General features: G+C 48.1%; 6 protein-coding genes across 6 annotated transcripts; 4 read left to right on the top strand and 2 right to left on the bottom strand.

Moving 5' to 3' along the window:
• Nucleotides 1-98: 98 nt before the first annotated feature.
• On the bottom strand, nucleotides 99-978 carry N7517_010867 (uncharacterized protein; the record flags this gene model as incomplete). The annotated part of the gene is made up of 2 exons (XM_056728590.1): nucleotides 99-820; nucleotides 888-978. 2 exons carry the CDS (start codon nucleotides 976-978, stop codon nucleotides 99-101), a joined length of 813 nt encoding a protein of 270 aa, XP_056574405.1.
• Nucleotides 979-5,069: 4,091 nt separating this feature from the next.
• N7517_010866 (mismatch repair ATPase MLH1) lies at nucleotides 5,070-7,504 on the bottom strand (the record flags this gene model as incomplete). Its single annotated transcript, XM_056728589.1, has 4 exons — nucleotides 5,070-6,785; nucleotides 6,838-7,104; nucleotides 7,151-7,330; nucleotides 7,400-7,504. 4 exons carry the CDS (start codon nucleotides 7,502-7,504, stop codon nucleotides 5,070-5,072), a joined length of 2,268 nt encoding a protein of 755 aa, XP_056574404.1.
• Nucleotides 7,505-7,790: 286 nt separating this feature from the next.
• Nucleotides 7,791-9,908, top strand: N7517_010865 (uncharacterized protein; the record flags this gene model as incomplete). The annotated part of the gene is made up of 3 exons (XM_056728588.1): nucleotides 7,791-8,394; nucleotides 8,453-8,704; nucleotides 8,767-9,908. 3 exons carry the CDS (start codon nucleotides 7,791-7,793, stop codon nucleotides 9,906-9,908), a joined length of 1,998 nt encoding a protein of 665 aa, XP_056574403.1.
• Nucleotides 9,909-10,323: 415 nt separating this feature from the next.
• Nucleotides 10,324-13,320, top strand: N7517_010864 (proteasome regulatory particle base subunit RPN1; the record flags this gene model as incomplete). The annotated part of the gene is made up of 5 exons (XM_056728587.1): nucleotides 10,324-10,465; nucleotides 10,575-10,639; nucleotides 10,707-10,871; nucleotides 10,930-13,242; nucleotides 13,294-13,320. 5 exons carry the CDS (start codon nucleotides 10,324-10,326, stop codon nucleotides 13,318-13,320), a joined length of 2,712 nt encoding a protein of 903 aa, XP_056574402.1.
• A 481-nt stretch (nucleotides 13,321-13,801) lies between these two features.
• Nucleotides 13,802-15,178, top strand: N7517_010863 (protein kinase RIO2; the record flags this gene model as incomplete). Its single annotated transcript, XM_056728586.1, has 3 exons — nucleotides 13,802-13,864; nucleotides 13,963-14,107; nucleotides 14,169-15,178. 3 exons carry the CDS (start codon nucleotides 13,802-13,804, stop codon nucleotides 15,176-15,178), a joined length of 1,218 nt encoding a protein of 405 aa, XP_056574401.1.
• Nucleotides 15,179-15,553: 375 nt separating this feature from the next.
• N7517_010862 (mitochondrial 54S ribosomal protein uL23m) lies at nucleotides 15,554-16,496 on the top strand (the record flags this gene model as incomplete). The annotated part of the gene is made up of 3 exons (XM_056728585.1): nucleotides 15,554-15,669; nucleotides 15,801-16,088; nucleotides 16,220-16,496. The coding sequence occupies 3 exons, from the start codon at nucleotides 15,554-15,556 to the stop codon at nucleotides 16,494-16,496; spliced, it is 681 nt and encodes a 226-aa protein (XP_056574400.1).
• Nucleotides 16,497-16,588: the final 92 nt, after the last annotated feature.

The raw sequence follows: 16,588 nt of genomic DNA, 5'->3' as shown, positions 1-16,588 counted from the left end.
AGCGCCAGCTCCATAGCCGTAATTGTATACAGCCTGCTCGGAACAGCATTATTGGTCATGGACTTATAAATTATTATATATGGACTGAAGTCTATTCACTACTTAGCCTCTAGCTCTCCTGTCACATCTTCTCGTCTGACATCCTTTTGCACTGGCAGCTCGAGTGGGGGCAAACTGAGTGTCCGCATAGCCTGGGGTTCCGTCCCCTCCAACTCAGGTCTAGAATCATCTGCATTCCCAGTCCCGTTCAATTCCGGTCTGAATTCATCTGCATGCAACTGTGCTTTCTCTATAGGTGGCAGGGAAGAATGGATAGGAGCCGGCCCTTCCTGCCGACTTCGTCGGCGGCGGACGAAAAAGAAGCCCAGCACCACTACGATGCCGATCACAACAACGGGCACCACCACGGCCGGCACAATGGTGCTAATGTTTGAGTCTTTTCCCGAGCTGTCTGCAGTTGGCTGCGCCTGAGCCGTCCGGTAAACTGTCACTTGACTCCCCGAGTCGGTCGTTGTCGCCGGCGATGAATTAGTGGTCCTCGTGCTGGAGACGGAATACCCAAGACTAGCAAGCTGGATTTGTAAGGATGATTCTTGGCTGAGCAGTGACTCGATACGGGCCGTCTTATTCTCGCCAGAGGTGATTCCCTTGCAGTAATCGAGCGTTTCCCCAAAAAGCGGCAATATTGTGTCCTCATAAGTTTCGTTCGAGTATTTCCCGATGCACAACTGGCAGTTTCCTGCATTGATCATGAAGGCCGAATCCGAGTCGCATATTTCAGGCTTTTTGCCTGAAAGCTGAACCTCTTGGACAGCATCGTCTGTGAAACCGTGATATATGATTAGTTGGCCAATCGTGTGTCGAGTGCACCGCTCGATAAGTATAACCTACTGCAGTCATTATAGCATATGGCTGGGGGTTTCTTTTGTCATCACGTCGGAAAAGGCCGATCGCTTGATCGAGCTTCTGGAAGATCATGATCACAGTTCCCACATCGCAGTAGAAAATATGCCTAGGGCATATTGGGCGGATTCGCGGTTTAAGAAAGATTTAGGAGAGACGCGCGAACCACTTAGTCTATGCGGCGCTACTGATATGGTGCATTGGTATCTCGTATTTATCCTTCCGGTACTTCATTATTGGACGGCGACACCGAAAATTAGGGGTCTTATGCGCCTCGGGGGCTGTATCACACTGCACCCCTGCTGCAGCCATCCGTTTATGTTTAGGGGGCTGCAGCTTGTCGATCAGCCTTACAACTACTCTTTATAGTAAAGATACTCGCGAGGAGGGGTACACACCATGGTGTAAAAGAACTTGAGAATCTCGTCTCGTAAATGACACATTTGACTTCCGCCCTGCCCAGTAAAAACACATTAGAAGCGATACGTCCAATGGTATATTGGATTCGATGAAGGAGGCACGTGAATGAACAATTTTTGGGGCGGGCTTGGCGTCTAGTGGCGCTCAGCCTCGATCGTTTTGTATTTTTGTGATATTTGAGCTAATTTGGAGGGATATGGAAATGCGCACTTGCTCGCAGTCATACCTCTCCTTCTCTTATTTTCCAATGGTTATGCATATCAAGGGACATGGCTTGCCATTTGGTAATACATGAAATTTTTTTAGAGTCCCATCTTCATATCAACGCGTACAGTACGACTCGAAACTGGTGTCACCATCTACACTATTTCTCTCTCGGCCCCCAAGTCCCAAGGCACATTAGTACGTACTGGGGGTTTTCTCAAAACATCCTATCCACGGAAATTTTGTATTTGTTATATAGAGCGATTAGGACCGTGCATACATATATGTAGCATAGCGTATTCACCTGTAGCGTCTAGATACACGTTCAAGTGCCTTAGCCCTATAGACCCACCTATATACCGGCAGTTTAATGCTCCACCTTAAAAGTCATCTCTCATTTGCAGAAAAAGGGTCGGAAATGTGGGGAGTAATAAGGGTTTATTCTTTACTGAGTACCTTATCTAGACTCCCCTCGTTGATGGGGGTATTAGAGGTCAGTTTCGGGTATTGTCCTTCGATCATCTACCAAATAGGAGAAGTAGGTCATCTTCCACGATCACCCCAGGTACATACTTCCTATTGCTATAAATCTTTTCCCACGCTTCTATACATGTAAATATACTGTCTTGATCTTCGATAAATTTGAAGCAAGAGTGGTGGCATAGATGGTCTTGGAAATGCAAGATCGGATCAATCAGCGAACTCCTAGGGGAAGTACGACAGTAACATCTTTTCCCGGAAGGCTGAAATATGCAGAAAGGACGTTTTTTGAGAAATACCATCAGTTTCCTCCTTGGGGAGTTTTAATGTCGGGTTTTGGGTGGTTTCTGGGGCGTATGTTGTGGAAGGAAGCCTCGGGCTCTTTGTCTCAGTAGTCTTCTCATTAGTCTCTCACTTTAGCATCTTCATTTCTTCAGTTCTGTGTCTTTTTCTAGTAGCCTCAGCAACATCGATTACAACGGCTTTATTTTCAGATAATGAAGGCTGAGTAATGTCATCCCACCCGCTCGTTTAAAATGACATGAGCAAAAAAAGCAGCGACCGTGGATCGAACACGGGACTTCGAGATAATTTGCACATTGTATTGCAATCTCACACTCTACCGCTGAGTTACCGCTGCAAGCGATATCATGTTTGGTGTGGTAAACAAAATACATTTATCTAATCTTAGTAAAAATAAAAGCAAAAAGAGCAGCAGTAGGGGCTGTATGTCAAACGTACCTACAATTTGTATGCTCCGGTATAGTAGGTGGGACTCTATTGGCAAATCCCATTCGTGGGCGTAGTCGAATCCTAGCTAGGGCACTTTTCCCACCAAACGTTACGCGAGGGATATTATTAGTTATTTAGGTATAGGCTAACTAGGAGTGCTAGCTAACTAACGCCCGGTTCACTAGGCTTACTTTGTCTTCCTATCCCCTATAATTAGACCTCCGCAAAGCCCAACCCAACCCAACGGGCTTTAATGGGCTTTCAGTGGGCTCCCATCAAAGCCCATTCAGGGGGTTCAACTAGCATCTTGTAATCGCTGTATTCTGACCCTTCTACTAGTTATATAGGGCTTAGATTTAGATTTTAAAATTATAGTAGCTGCATAAGTGTATACACTAATTTTAAACAGAATCCTACCAGTGGATGTTGAAAAAAATGTTAATATTGAAGTTATGATAACTAGATATATATTTAGGATTCATATAGGAGTACTAGCACTTTCTACGTGAACCTTTATAATTTAAGACTTATCTAAAGAACGCGTTTTTTCGCGTGTTTAAACGTAATATATAAATTTAGCTAGTTATTAATAACGTATTAATTAGTTAAAATAATAAAATATTACCCTGATCTAAAAACGGGTCTAAGCATAAGGTAATTAAAAAAGTTACGTTTCTTAGAATGTTTGTATTGCTTGGTGCCCGCTGTTGGGCTTTGCGGCGGTCTACCTGTAATCCTTTTATTTTTTTAGTCTAGGGCCTTAGGGACCCACCAATCCTTTCTCGCTTTCCCTTCCCTCTCTGTACTTCGTATTTTGAATTAAATGCACTCCTTTATTATTCTTAAAGAACTGTCTATACGCGTATTCGAGACCGATAATATAAAAATTCCATCATGACTTACCGCTGCATGCGATATAATCCTCGTGGGTACTCTATCTAGCCTTAGATAAGAATGTGGGCAAAAAAAAGCAGCGACCGTGGATCGAACACGGGACTTCGAGATAATTTGCACATTGTATTGCAATCTCACACTCTACCGCTGAGTTACCGCTGCAAGCGATGTACACCACAACGATATCTGGTTACATACTTGTACTCGGCTATGTGGGAGTTGGGCTGCACGGGTTGAATGCAAAACGTACCTTTTCTATGGGAGCCACATACCAAAGGTACTTCGAAACAAATGTATATATCTCGACCACATCATTTAAGTATAGGAAGATAAATTGATATCATAGACCTAGTCTACTTATTTAGCTTCAAAGAGCAGCTTTTATTTTTAAATATTTTTGTAAAGTAGGAAAATTATATAACTTTATGTCCCCTATTAGGATTATATAGTGTAAAATTCATCTAAAAGCTTTTCTTCTATACCACACTTTTATTTCGAGTTATATTCTATAGTACTACAGGATTAAGGTAGCTGATATTTACACATAATCCATATCCCATAACCTAAGAGTTATTACATGCACAAGATTTCCTATATCTGTTTCAAACGGTCTTTCTATTGGTATTGAAGAAGGGAACGCTCTAGGCAGTATGCTCTCAGACATACGGGTCGATTCAGCACTCGTAAGTCCACGTCATACCCGCCAAAGCAAAGCATACAAAGGGAACTGGGACAGGCGCCCAAGAAGTGAATTCAGAGGTGTGCAGGAGTGTGTATTGTTCTAAATCTGTATCGATCTGCTACCTGTAACCTCTGTGCCTACATAATAGAACTGCGTAATAAGGAATGAACAGGCAGGATCAACACGTAGTGGAGGGCGCGGTCCCCAACTACAGTATTTAAGTCTATATTTACATTATTTAGGAGTCTCTTCGAAATAATGATGCTAGCTTTGTTGGTTCTCCTCATATTATCCTGACCTTAACCCAATTATACTACCCAGTTATATTCCCTCTCGATTCATTACTTAGTTCAATTTACTTTATACTTGGTTTAGTCGCATTCGTTTGCATTAATTGGTTTCTTCCTGCAATTCCTCAATTGTCCTCGCCATGTCCATTAGCCCTGCTACCGTAGTATCAATGCTAGCGGTACAGTCCATGGGGCTTTGGTTGTCCATGTGATACATGGCCGGCGCAGATATGGCGTGACCACAACCTTACAAGCTCGATCACATTTGAGCCTCGCACATTTTCGATTCGAGTAAAGATGCTTTGTAAGAGTTACCTGAATATCAAGCCAAACGTGCAAACTGGATACGAACCAGATCTTGGATCACCAATGCATGCCTTGAAATCTCCCCTAAAGCAGATACATATTCATTCGTTGTTCATGAATATAAACAAAAGAACTGTATGATCTTAATATGCCCCCACTCAACAGCGCTCAAACACCCGATATAGACCCTTCAGATCTGCAACCTCAACTACACCCCGCAGCAGTCGTGACGTGGCAACCAGTCGCGCACGGAGAGCCGGGAAAACAGTATACTCCAACATGCGAACCATCTGCACACGACGAGCTCTAACAAAAGCATCGTCGTCCTCGACCCCAGAGCCATCGGCTACAACCGGCCCCTGACGAGCCGACTCCCCCAACGCATCCTGTGCACCCGGCTGCGAAAGAACCGGAAGCTGCTCAGGCGTATAAAAAGTGGCCAGCTCACGCAGAAACGTACGGAAACAGCCCTCCTCACTACTCCAATCCACGTACGGCCCAAGTCTCAGTAGGAAACGAGGCAGTTTAGCCAGCGCGGGAAGATATCCCTTCAGCAACAGCGGGATGGCTAGCAAGTCTCCGGTGGGACTGATCTGCAGCGAAAAGTATTCATTCAGCATCTCGCGACGCTCGACCAGCGTGCGTGCTATCATCTCCGGTGCGTTGGCGAAGATGGAATCGGCCTCTTCCCCGTTGGAGTCAGGGTGCTCTTGCCGTTCCGATTCGGCCGCGATTTTCAGTAGATCTACCAACTTCGGCGCTGGGTCGAGTCGGATTATGCCAAAGTTCCCGAAGTCGGTTAGGCCCACTTGGTAGAAGAATTCGTGGCATGCGAGTCCGTAGTCGATTAGGTATAGCTTCACGCCTGATTGGATTGCTGCGAGTCGGCGTCGCTCGTCGACTAGTCCGACGTAGGTGTGTGATGCGAACATCTCTGTTAGTGTGTTGTGCATTTCGGAGCGGACGGAGGCGCGAAGACTTTTGACGGATGTGAGGGCGATCTTTAGGGGTTGACGATCTGTTGTTTCGTATTGGAGGCCGTCGTCTCGGATTGATGTTGCTGGACTATCGGTTTCTGTGGGTGCGGCTGGGTTGGATGGGCCTAGCATTGCTGTGATTTTGCGGACTTTGGAATCTGTTCGGATGAGGTTGTTTTCGTAGGGTTTCTTTGTTGTTGCGGGCGTTTTGGGTGTCGCTCCGGCTTTTGTTGCCTCTCCTGCTTCCTCGTGGGTTGAAGGGCCGTGATCGCGTTGTAGGGACTCGATGGTCTGCACATTAGGTAGGAGGCTTTGTGTTAGGAATGTTCGACTCGAGTCCACCTCAGCTAGCTTGGAGCGGATTTCAGTGCAAACAAGCTCGATAATCTCGTCTTCATTTAGGAAATTCACTTCGCGCTTTGTTGGGTGTACATTGACATCGACGCGGTTAGGCTCAACTTCGAGATCAAGATAAACGAAAGGATGGCCGCCCTTGGGCAAAAACGCAGAGTAAGTCTGTTCAACTGCACGTTTAACAGCAGTTGACTCCACTGCACGGTGGTTAATGAAAAGCAGATTCACTGTCTTCTTGACATGATAATTGGCATTGGTAGCGAAGCCGGATGCACGAAAACCGAACTTTGTATCCTCGGCTTTGAATTCAACAAGCTCGTTCGCCACGGCACTGCCGTGAATCTGGCGGATCCGGTCGACGGTATTTGCGCTGACTGGAGTCGAGATGCTCACACCGGAGTCTCCATGTTTGCGGCATGAGAAAGCAACCCCTGAGCAATGCACTGCGTACCGGCCAACGACATCGAGAATTTTGGCATATTCCTCGCTGGCTGAGCGGAAAGCTCTCCGTCGAGTGGGGACGTTATAGAAGAGATCCTCGACCTTGGGTTTCGTTAACTTGAAAGCATACCGTATGTCCATCTATTTGACTTACGGTGATTTGAGTTCCTCCTCGGCCAGCCGTTGCCTTGGGTGCAGAGTTCTGGCCTGGCTTTGCCGGTATCAACTTGCCATCTCCGTAATGTGCTCGCCAGGCGCAGCTGGATCCAGCAGTCTTTGTTGTAACCGTCAGATGTGCGATGTGACTGATACTAGCTAGAGCTTCACCGCGGAATCCATATGTCCCAATGGAGGTCAGATCTTCAAACTCTTTGAGCTTGGATGTAGTAAACCTCTCGCAGAGGATAGGGAGATCGTCTCGCTAGATAGTGTCAGAGACAGCTGCTGTAACATCAAAGACCACCTACATCAATACCATGGCCATTATCAGTAATCTGGAGTAGCTTGAGACCTCCTTCTTTGATCAGGACTTCAATTGAGGTGGAGCCAGCATCGACGGCGTTTTCGATGAGTTCCTTGAGTGCGTGCATTGGTGCAACGATGATCTCCCCAGCAGCGATTTTATTTACGACATCGGGATCCAAAGCCTGAATGTAATTTAGTATTTGTTATATGTGATAGCATACGATGTGATTCATGCGCACGCGTTACCTTACCTTGATTTTCTTTGGTTTAGGGGGTTCTAGAGGCTCATCTTCCTCTGCTGCGCGCTTGGTGCCGCGTTGATCGATAAACTCAATATCCATATCGTCTTCCATCATGATTTCCAGATATTAGGAAGGTGTTTGAGGGGGCAATAGATTGCGCGAAGTGCGCGTAGTTAGAGAAAAGGCGAGGACCCGATAAGGCGATAAGAGAGCCCAGGCGTCATTGTTTGTGGAGATCGTTTACGCCGCTGCATTCCAACTTCTTCTCGCAATGAATATGCAACGATTTCGTCGCATTTGTCCTCTGCATTTATTTGTCGCTTCGATGTCATAGAGGGAACCACGGAGCTCACGGAGCTTGCCCTTAATAATCCCGGGCGCATATCATGACCCCCCAAGGATGCCCCTTCGGGCTGATGAAGAGATGGGCAAGAAAGATGACGACCATAGGCCATCTGATCAAGCGCGCTTCCTACCTCTGCGGCACCGAGCGATGCCTCGGCCTCGCCGAATACTATTCGCTATCATTGCGCTTGTTCTCGTCTACGAATTCTTCAAGCACATGCCGACGGACCTGGGACCCGTCGCCGATAGGTACAACCCTGCGATTGCGAAGCTACGAGAAGAAAGCCCTGCCAAATGGACTGGCTCAGATACGCCAGCTGTTCCCAAGCCAGCGGATGTACAGCCAGACAGTTTGCCACTAGTCAAGGGGTTGGAATCGAATCAAAAAGAGGAAGCTTACAATGGGATGATCAAGTTCTACGAGCTACCCCACTCACTTCCTCGCTATAAGTATTCACAGAAAGACCCCAGCCGTGCAGTTGTGTTTGCAGCCTCAAGTCTCCGCAGTGTGTCGGATCTTTTGCCCCTAGCTTGTCGGATGGCTGGTGAGCGGTTGAACCATGTGCATTTCGCCCTGATGGGAAAGGATGAAGTTTCGATTGAAGGTATCAAGGAAGTTAACGGAATCAGAGATAGTGAATGCCCGATGACATGGCACGGTATGATATCCAGGTTATGATGGTCGAACGCCTTTTGCTGACTTGGCGATGACTACAGATGCTCGGCCTGACTATGCACCCAAATCTACCGATGACCGTATGAAGCGGTCTGTGATAGCAGGGTTGCAAAACATACAAATTTACCTCAGCCCTGAGGTGATCATTACACAAGGTCAGAGCCGGGAGGATTCCTTTTTCTGGGACGGGGTCGAGATCTATTCCCGAGAAGACGGCATCCCTCACGTTGCTCTCTCCACTGCATCCAGGGATCTTATGTGGATAGCCTCCCTGGATAGTGAAGCTCTTCAATGTAAGTTATATAGCTCCTCTCTGGCATGGGGTGTCCAGGAATACTGACCGTACGTGCAATAGCGTGGAATAAGATACAAATCGAAATGGTGGTGCATGCACCATCCGAGTCTTCTGGGTCTCTGATCAGGCTGTTGCAGTCATTGGATGCAGCTGATTATTTGGGATCGGTTCCAAGCTTGACAATAGAGCTCCCTCAGCGGGTGGATTCGCAGTTGCTTTTGTTTCTACAGCATTTGGACGGGTTGACCCAGCTTCCTGGCCGACTCACTATTCGGCGGCGCATTCAACCCCACAACATGGACACAGCAGAATCATCGCTCCGAACTGTGGAATCATTCTACCCACGGGACCCTGACGTGACACATTTGCTTCTGTTATCTCCACAGACCGAACTCGCACCATCATTCTACCACTACCTGAAGTTTGCTGTACTGAATTACAAACAATCTGCCCGGGCCAAGCGCATATTTTCCAATATGATCGGCATCTCACTTGAACTGCCATCATCCAAACCAACGGCTGATAGCCAATCTTTCAACCCACCGCCCATGAATGTTGAGGGCAAAGAACAGTTCCTTCCCTCGTTCCTATGGCAGGCCCCCAATAGTAATGCAGCTTTGTATTTTGGGGATGCATGGGCGGAATTCCATTCCTTTGTGGCCAACCGCCTGTCGACTCCGGAATCCGCGATGGCCTCCCAAACAAAGTTGATATCAGAGAGATATCCTGCCTTTATGGAACACATGCTCGAGATGATCCGTGCAAAAGGGTACTATCTCCTATATCCATCATTCCCGGGCATAAAATCTTCTTCAATTGCCACAGTACACAACGAGCTATATCAACCCCCAGAAGAATTCGGAGGCACCAATCCCCCTACCTCGGGTGAAGAACCCACTCAAGTCATCCATGACCCTACTCAGCCGCTTACAGGTGGGGTTTCTACCGGCTTGGGGTCTATTGAAAAACCGTTGAACCACGCATCAACTATTACGCCACTGCTTGACTTGTTCTCCTCGGGGCTTCCAGATCTTGATGCTTTGCCTCTGCTTTCATACGACGGAGAGGGATTAACGGCCGCGGCATACACCAAACAGACGGAAGAATATGCCAAGGAGTTTCGAACTCATTACGGAGGATGTACCAGAGATAGCAAGATTGATGATCCCTCGACAGACCTATTATTTTGTGTTCAAGACTGAGTTCCTGGGGAAATATCTAGGATCCGAGTTATCATTTCACTGGCATGTATACCAAATTCACGATATATGTAAGAATTTAAACCCGAGTCTGAAACATAAAATACCCAAGTCTTTCTCTCTCTCATAAACCATATCCATAAGGATTTGAGTGATAGAATTGGAGTCGTAATATTGCAAATCCAAAACAATGACGAGCGCCTCCAGGGCTTGGCACTTATGTAATCCGATTCCGGAGCTGCACCAGACCGAGCTCTGCTTCTCCATCACCAGCTTACAATCCACTTGCATTACTCTTTACTTGCAGAATTTCATCTATTTCTGCTTTGTAACACTATCTTTTCCTCATCTGCTTGATACCTATCCCTCCCACGCCGCTTCGATTTCCCCCCGACTTGGTCCCCAGCTACCATCAGAAATGGCCAACGAGGGCGAACGGCCAACCTCCGCCGACAAGGGCAAGGGCAAGGTTGATGATGTTCGCGATTTGAACGGCAAGAACACCGAAAATGGCGAGAAGCCAGCAGACGAAAAGAAGAAAGATGAGAAGTCTCAAGATGGTACGTTGCGATAAGGCATTTCCCAAAGGATCTCGCAACGGAGCATGTGGTTTCTCTTAAGGGTCCACGGTGGTACTTAGAGCAACACGCTGACGGAATTTCTCTATAGAGGAACTTAGTGAAGAAGATCAGCAATTGAAGAGCGAACTTGAGATGCTCGTTGAGCGGTTAAAGGTACAGTCACTCTCCTGTCCCGTGCGCATAGCACAATGACGTTAATCATCATCTTTGCTCTCAATAGGAACCCGATACCTCGCTCTATGGGCCTGCTTTGGACGCAATCAAGAACTTTATCAAGACTTCTACATCCTCCATGACAGCTGTTCCTAAGCCTCTCAAGTTCCTCCGACCGCATTATGATGGGCTGGCAGAGCTATACGAGAAATGGGTCCCAGGCCCTGTGCAGGTTAGTTCTGCGGCGCTTCTATCGCTTTATAATGATCTAACGATATTATGCTTTCTAGAACTCGTTGGCTGATATGCTGTCGGTGCTTGGAATGACCTACGGAGACGAAGAGAAGCTGGAGACCATCAAATACCGCCTGTTGGCCAAATCGGAGGACCTAGGCTCCTGGGGTCACGAATATGTCCGACATCTCGCACTGGAAATCGGACAAGAATATCAGAACCGGTTGAACGCAGACCAGGATACCCAGGATCTAGTGGACCTTGCATTGTCTTTGGTGCCCTATTTCCTGAGTCATAATGCCGAAGCCGATGCAGTTGATCTCATGAGCGAACTGGAAATCATCGAAGATATCCCTCAATTCGTTGATGAGAACACTTACGCACGAGTCTGCTTGTATATGGTCAGTATGGTCAATCTCCTCACTTACCCCGAAGATCAGCAATTCCTCCGAACCGCCCACGGTATCTACGTCCGCTACAACAAACTTTCGCAAGCGATCGTGCTCGCTATCCGTTTGAACGACACTGAGCTCATCAAGAGTGACATCCACGCTACGACCGACATGTCTTTGAAGAAACAGATGGCCTTCCTTGTCGCCCGGCAGCAGATCTGGCTCGACCTTCCAGCTGATGATGAGGAGGGAGAGGCCTTGGCTGATTGTCTCAACAACACTTCCATCCCGAAGCACTTCAAATCTCTGGCTAAGGAACTGAACATCTTGGACCCCAAGATGCCAGAGGATATCTACAAGACACATCTTGAGAGCAGTCGTGGAGCCGGCCTCACCAATCTTGATTCGGCACGACACAACTTGGCTAGCGCATTTGTCAACTCGTTTGCCAACGCCGGATTTGGTAACGATAAGATGATGCTAGTGGAGGGTGACAAGGGCCCGTGGGTGTGGAAGACCAAGGACGATGGTATGCTTTCCACAACTGCCTCGCTGGGTATGCTGCTGCACCGTGATGTCGAGGATGGTTTGGATAAGATCGACAAGTTCACCTACGCGCAAGAAGACCAGGTCAAAGCTGGTGCTCTTCTCGCTATTGGTATCCTGAACTCCGGCGTCCGACTTGACTCCGACCCCGCCCTTGCCCTCTTGAGTGACCCTGACAATCTTGAGGCAAAGAACGTCCCGATGAGAGTTGCATCCATCATGGGTCTTGGTCTGGCATACGCCGGTTCTAACAAGGAAGAACTGCTTGAGGTTCTCCTCCCTATTGTGGAGGACGCCTCACTAGACATGCAGCTATCTGCCATGGCAGCAGTTTCCCTCGGTCTCATCTTTGTTGGTTCATCAAACCACCAGGTTAGTGAAGCAATCGCGACCACCTTGATGGATGAGGAGCGTCAGAAGCAGCTTAAGGACAAGTGGACAAGGTTCATGGCCCTTGGTCTGGCACTTCTGTACTTCGGCCGCCAAGAGGAGGTTGATGTCATCCTTGACATCCTTAAGGCAGTTGACCACCCCATGGCTAAGCCCACTTCAGTCCTTGCCTCAGTATGCGCTTGGGCAGGCACTGGTACAGTGCTCAAGCTACAAGAGCTTCTCCACATCTGCAATGATATCATTGAAGAGAAGGAGGAGAACAAGGGTGATGAGCTTGTTCAGTCGTACGCTGTTCTCGGTTTGTCTCTCATTGCCATGGGCGAGGATGTCGGACAAGATATGATTCTCCGCCAGTTCGGTCACCTCATGCACTATGGATCTCCCAACATTCGCCGGGCGGTTCCCCTGGCTATGGGCTTGATCAGCCCCAGCAACCCACAGATGAAGGTTTACGATACACTGTCCCGGTACAGTCACGATAATGACAACGAAGTTGCCATTAATGCCATCTTCGCCATGGGTCTCTGTGGCGCTGGTACCAACAATGCCCGTCTTGCACAGCTTCTCCGGCAATTGGCCAGCTACTACCACCGCGACCAGAACTCACTGTTCATGGTTCGCATCGCCCAGGGTCTTCTACACATGGGCAAGGGTACCATGACACTTAACCCCTTCCACACCGACCGACAGGTCCTTTCCCGTGTCTCAGCAGCGGGTTTGCTTACTGTGCTTGTATCACTCATCGATGCCAAGCAATTCATCCTCGCTGAACACCATTACCTGCTCTACTTCCTCATTACCGCCATGTTCCCCCGCTTCCTTATTACCCTCGACGAGGACCTTCAGCCACTCACCGTCAATGTCCGCGTCGGTCAGGCTGTGGACGTGGTTGGCCAGGCAGGTCGCCCGAAGACCATCACTGGATGGCAGACTCAGAGCACGCCAGTTCTCCTGGCACACGGCGAGAGAGCCGAGCTTGAGGATGAGCAGTACATTCCTCTGAGCAGCACTCTCGAAGGCTTGGTTATCTTGCGCAAAGTACGTCTCCTTATCTCCAGTCCAAATAGCCAGTACTAACCTATCTTCCAGAACCCGGACTACGAAAGCCCTGAATAAGCAAGCTAGACTAGATATTCCCCGATTTACATCCATTGCTCGCAACCAGCGGGACTCGTATAGTGGTCGGGTTATCGTTGGATCTAATGTATTCAGAACGAATGAAGAATAGCATGGATTTATTTTACAAGTTTTATATCTGTTTGGCTTCTACTGCAACTGCATGGATCTATGAGTAGACTACATATGTGAGCCTGTATGGGTAAACACACTCAGCTCGAACCAACTGCTTCCTTTTCATCTGCATTTGAAAGGTACTCAGCTATAAAGTTGTATTTATCGCATTATGCTATCCAAACAAAGGTGAAGCTATCAAGGTTCTCATCCCGGATAGGAAATAGGGCTTAGGGCTAGGTTCTTATCAACTTTTTTCCTCCGCTGTATCGTTGACTGGTCCAACTTGTCTTGAAGTTCTGGTCTCCAACGAATCAATTTAGGGAATTTCAAAGAAAGCGAAGAGCTCCTTCATTGCCTCGCAACCATGAAACTCGACGCTAAGGCTATTCGCTACCTCACCTCTGAGGATTTCCGAGTTCTTGCAGCGGTACTTATCGGCCCCTCTTGAGTTTACCCCGCGATGTTCTTTCTTTGAGGATATTATGTCGCGCATTCTTCATTAGCTAACATGGGTGATTGCTCTAGTGTGAAGCCGGCAGCCGGAACCATGAGGTCGTCCCAACGCCGTTGATCTCGCAACTTTCGGGCCTCCGAGGCGGCAGCGGTGTCAATCGCGCAATCTCAAACCTCGCGAAAATCAACTTGATTGCAAAGGTCAAGAATGCCAAGTGTATGCATTCCATTCACTTCTGCATCTGATCCTACCACTAATACAAGTATTCTGCATATAGATGACGGCTACCGACTCGCATACGGAGGATTGGATTATCTTGCACTGAACGCGCACCAAAAGTCAAAAGTCATCTATTCGGTCGGCAACCAAATCGGCGTGGGAAAGGAATCAGACATCATCGTGGTCGCAGAGGCTAGCGGAGCGCAGCGCATTATGAAAATCCACCGTCTCGGCCGTATCTCGTTCCGAACAGTCAAGACAAACCGTGATTACCTACGACACCGCAGCTCAGCCTCATGGATGTACATGTCTCGATTGGCAGCAATGAAGGAGTTTGCTTTCATGAAGGCTCTGCACGAGAACGGATTCTCCGTCCCCGATCCCATTGCCCAGAACCGACACACCATCGTCATGAGTCTAATCGATGCTTTCCCTCTGCGCCAAATCGCAAAAGTCGCCGACCCCGCTGGGCTATACTCCGAGCTTATGAATATTATCTTGGATCTTGCGCGATATGGTCTAATCCACGGTGATTTCAACGAGTTCAATATCCTTATCAAGGAAGAGCTGGCCCCCGAAATGAAAGGGAAAGAGCTCACCGAGGAAGAGGAAGATGAGCACATCCGGCTGGTCCCGGTTCTCATTGATTTCCCGCAGATGTTGTCCGTCGACCACGCTAACGCTGAAATGTACTTTGACCGTGATGTGGAATGTATCAAGCGGTACTTCAAGCGCAAGTTCCACTTCGTGAGCGACTCAAAGGGCCCTACTTTTGCCGATGCTAGAAAGATGCTTCTCAAGAACCCCGGCAAACGTCTGGATGTTGAAGTTGAAGCCACAGGTTTCTCGCGCAAGATGGCCCGAGAGCTTGAGGCTTACATGGCAGATGTGGGAGTCAAAGGAGATGGAGAAGCTGCCAATGATAGTGACGATGATGAGGATGATGAGGCAGAGTCTGGATCTGAAGCCGAGGAGGCTGGTGCCCTTGATACCAAGTACTCCAAAGATGTCGATGACAGCACCAAGCGGTTAGAAGACCTTCGAGTCTCGGGATCATCGGAACAGTAAAAGGAAATGATCTTGGGCTTTTTAATGACTATTTACGATGAATAAAGCATGTAATATAGGTTTCAAAATTTCCTATCAATAGATGTCTTCTAGAATACCCAAACTCTTCATTTAGGAAATAAATATCAAAAATATCACACTTTACACCTTTTACACCAGAGCACAAAAATAGACAAATAGACATGACAAGGGCGCATAAACGACCGACTACTATTGTACTGCAATCAATTCCGACTCTTGACTGAACCTACAGCAGTGAGTGTTGTGTTCACTATTGGCGTATACTTGGAAGTCATGTGACCAGATCGGCCAACGCAGTTTTGATGGATCCGCAAGCACCTCCAACCCCCAGATTCGTCCACTCAACAAAACACGATGGTGCGTCTCAGCAGTGTTCAAGCGAAAGCGCTGCGCCGCCTGCAGAACCAGGCTGGAATCCAGGCACCCCCGAAAACCAAATGGCCTAGCGTTGTCGGCAAGCCCGTGTACCTGTACGTTGCCCAAAATTTCCAGGAACCCGAACTCGGCTCGACCAAAACAGCATCTCAGCAGACTTGGCCGGCTCAATCGGACATTCGCCACGAAATAAAAAAGCACCAGAACTAATTCCTCGCCTCATTAGACCTCAATTCCGTGTCGCTCTCGTCCGAACCCCCAACCTCACCCCCCGATATGCTCAATTCCGCGTCCCCCTCAACTTTAACAAGTTCGATCTCCGCAGCTACCTATGGCACTTGTACGGAGTCGGATCTCTCAGTATCCGCAGTTACGTCCAGGCACAACCAATCACACGAATCTCGCGCGATAACAAGGGTTTCGGCCCGTGGCGTCGACCTAAGTCGCAGAAGCGCATGACCGTTGAATTGAAGGAGCCCTTCGTGTACCCCACGCAGCCCAAGGATCTGAGCCCGTATGTGATGCCCATCCTTAACATTATCGTCCTTTTCAACTTCAATTCCTTTGTCTTCACTCTCTTTATTCCCAATACTACACGTGCAGCAACCAAGCTGAACATCATAACTAACCAATTTCCGCCTATAGATGGGAGAATGAAAGCTGGTCCAAGGCCGAGAAGTGGCAGCTCGACATGCAAGAAAAGGAGAACCCCAAGCCGAACAAGGGTGAAAAGCCCGATCAAGAGTTGCGCGATGCCTACAAGGAGCAGGCTAAGGCGCTGCTCGAGAAGAAGGAGACCTGGAGACCGACCTGGAAGGCTCTGGGCTTGGAGCCACACCAGGCCGCTAAGAATGGCGGGTTCATCCCTTCCTCTACGCTGCCGGCTTGGTATTCTAAGCACCGGAAGCACGGAGCGCGGTAATTGGTTTTGATGAGATTCCTTGCATTGTTCTTCATGGTTTTTTTCCCCGACATTGGGGAAAAGTGGTGTTTCTTGCTCTTCTGGTCCATGTT

The sequence above is a fragment of the Penicillium concentricum genome, assembly GCF_028827145.1.
Source record: "Penicillium concentricum strain IBT 3081 chromosome Unknown utg000006l_segment0_segment0, whole genome shotgun sequence".
In the NCBI taxonomy this organism is placed as follows: Eukaryota; Fungi; Ascomycota; class Eurotiomycetes; order Eurotiales; family Aspergillaceae; genus Penicillium; species Penicillium concentricum.
Note: the sequence above shows the minus strand (reverse complement) of the source record. Positions and strands in the feature narration are given on the sequence as shown.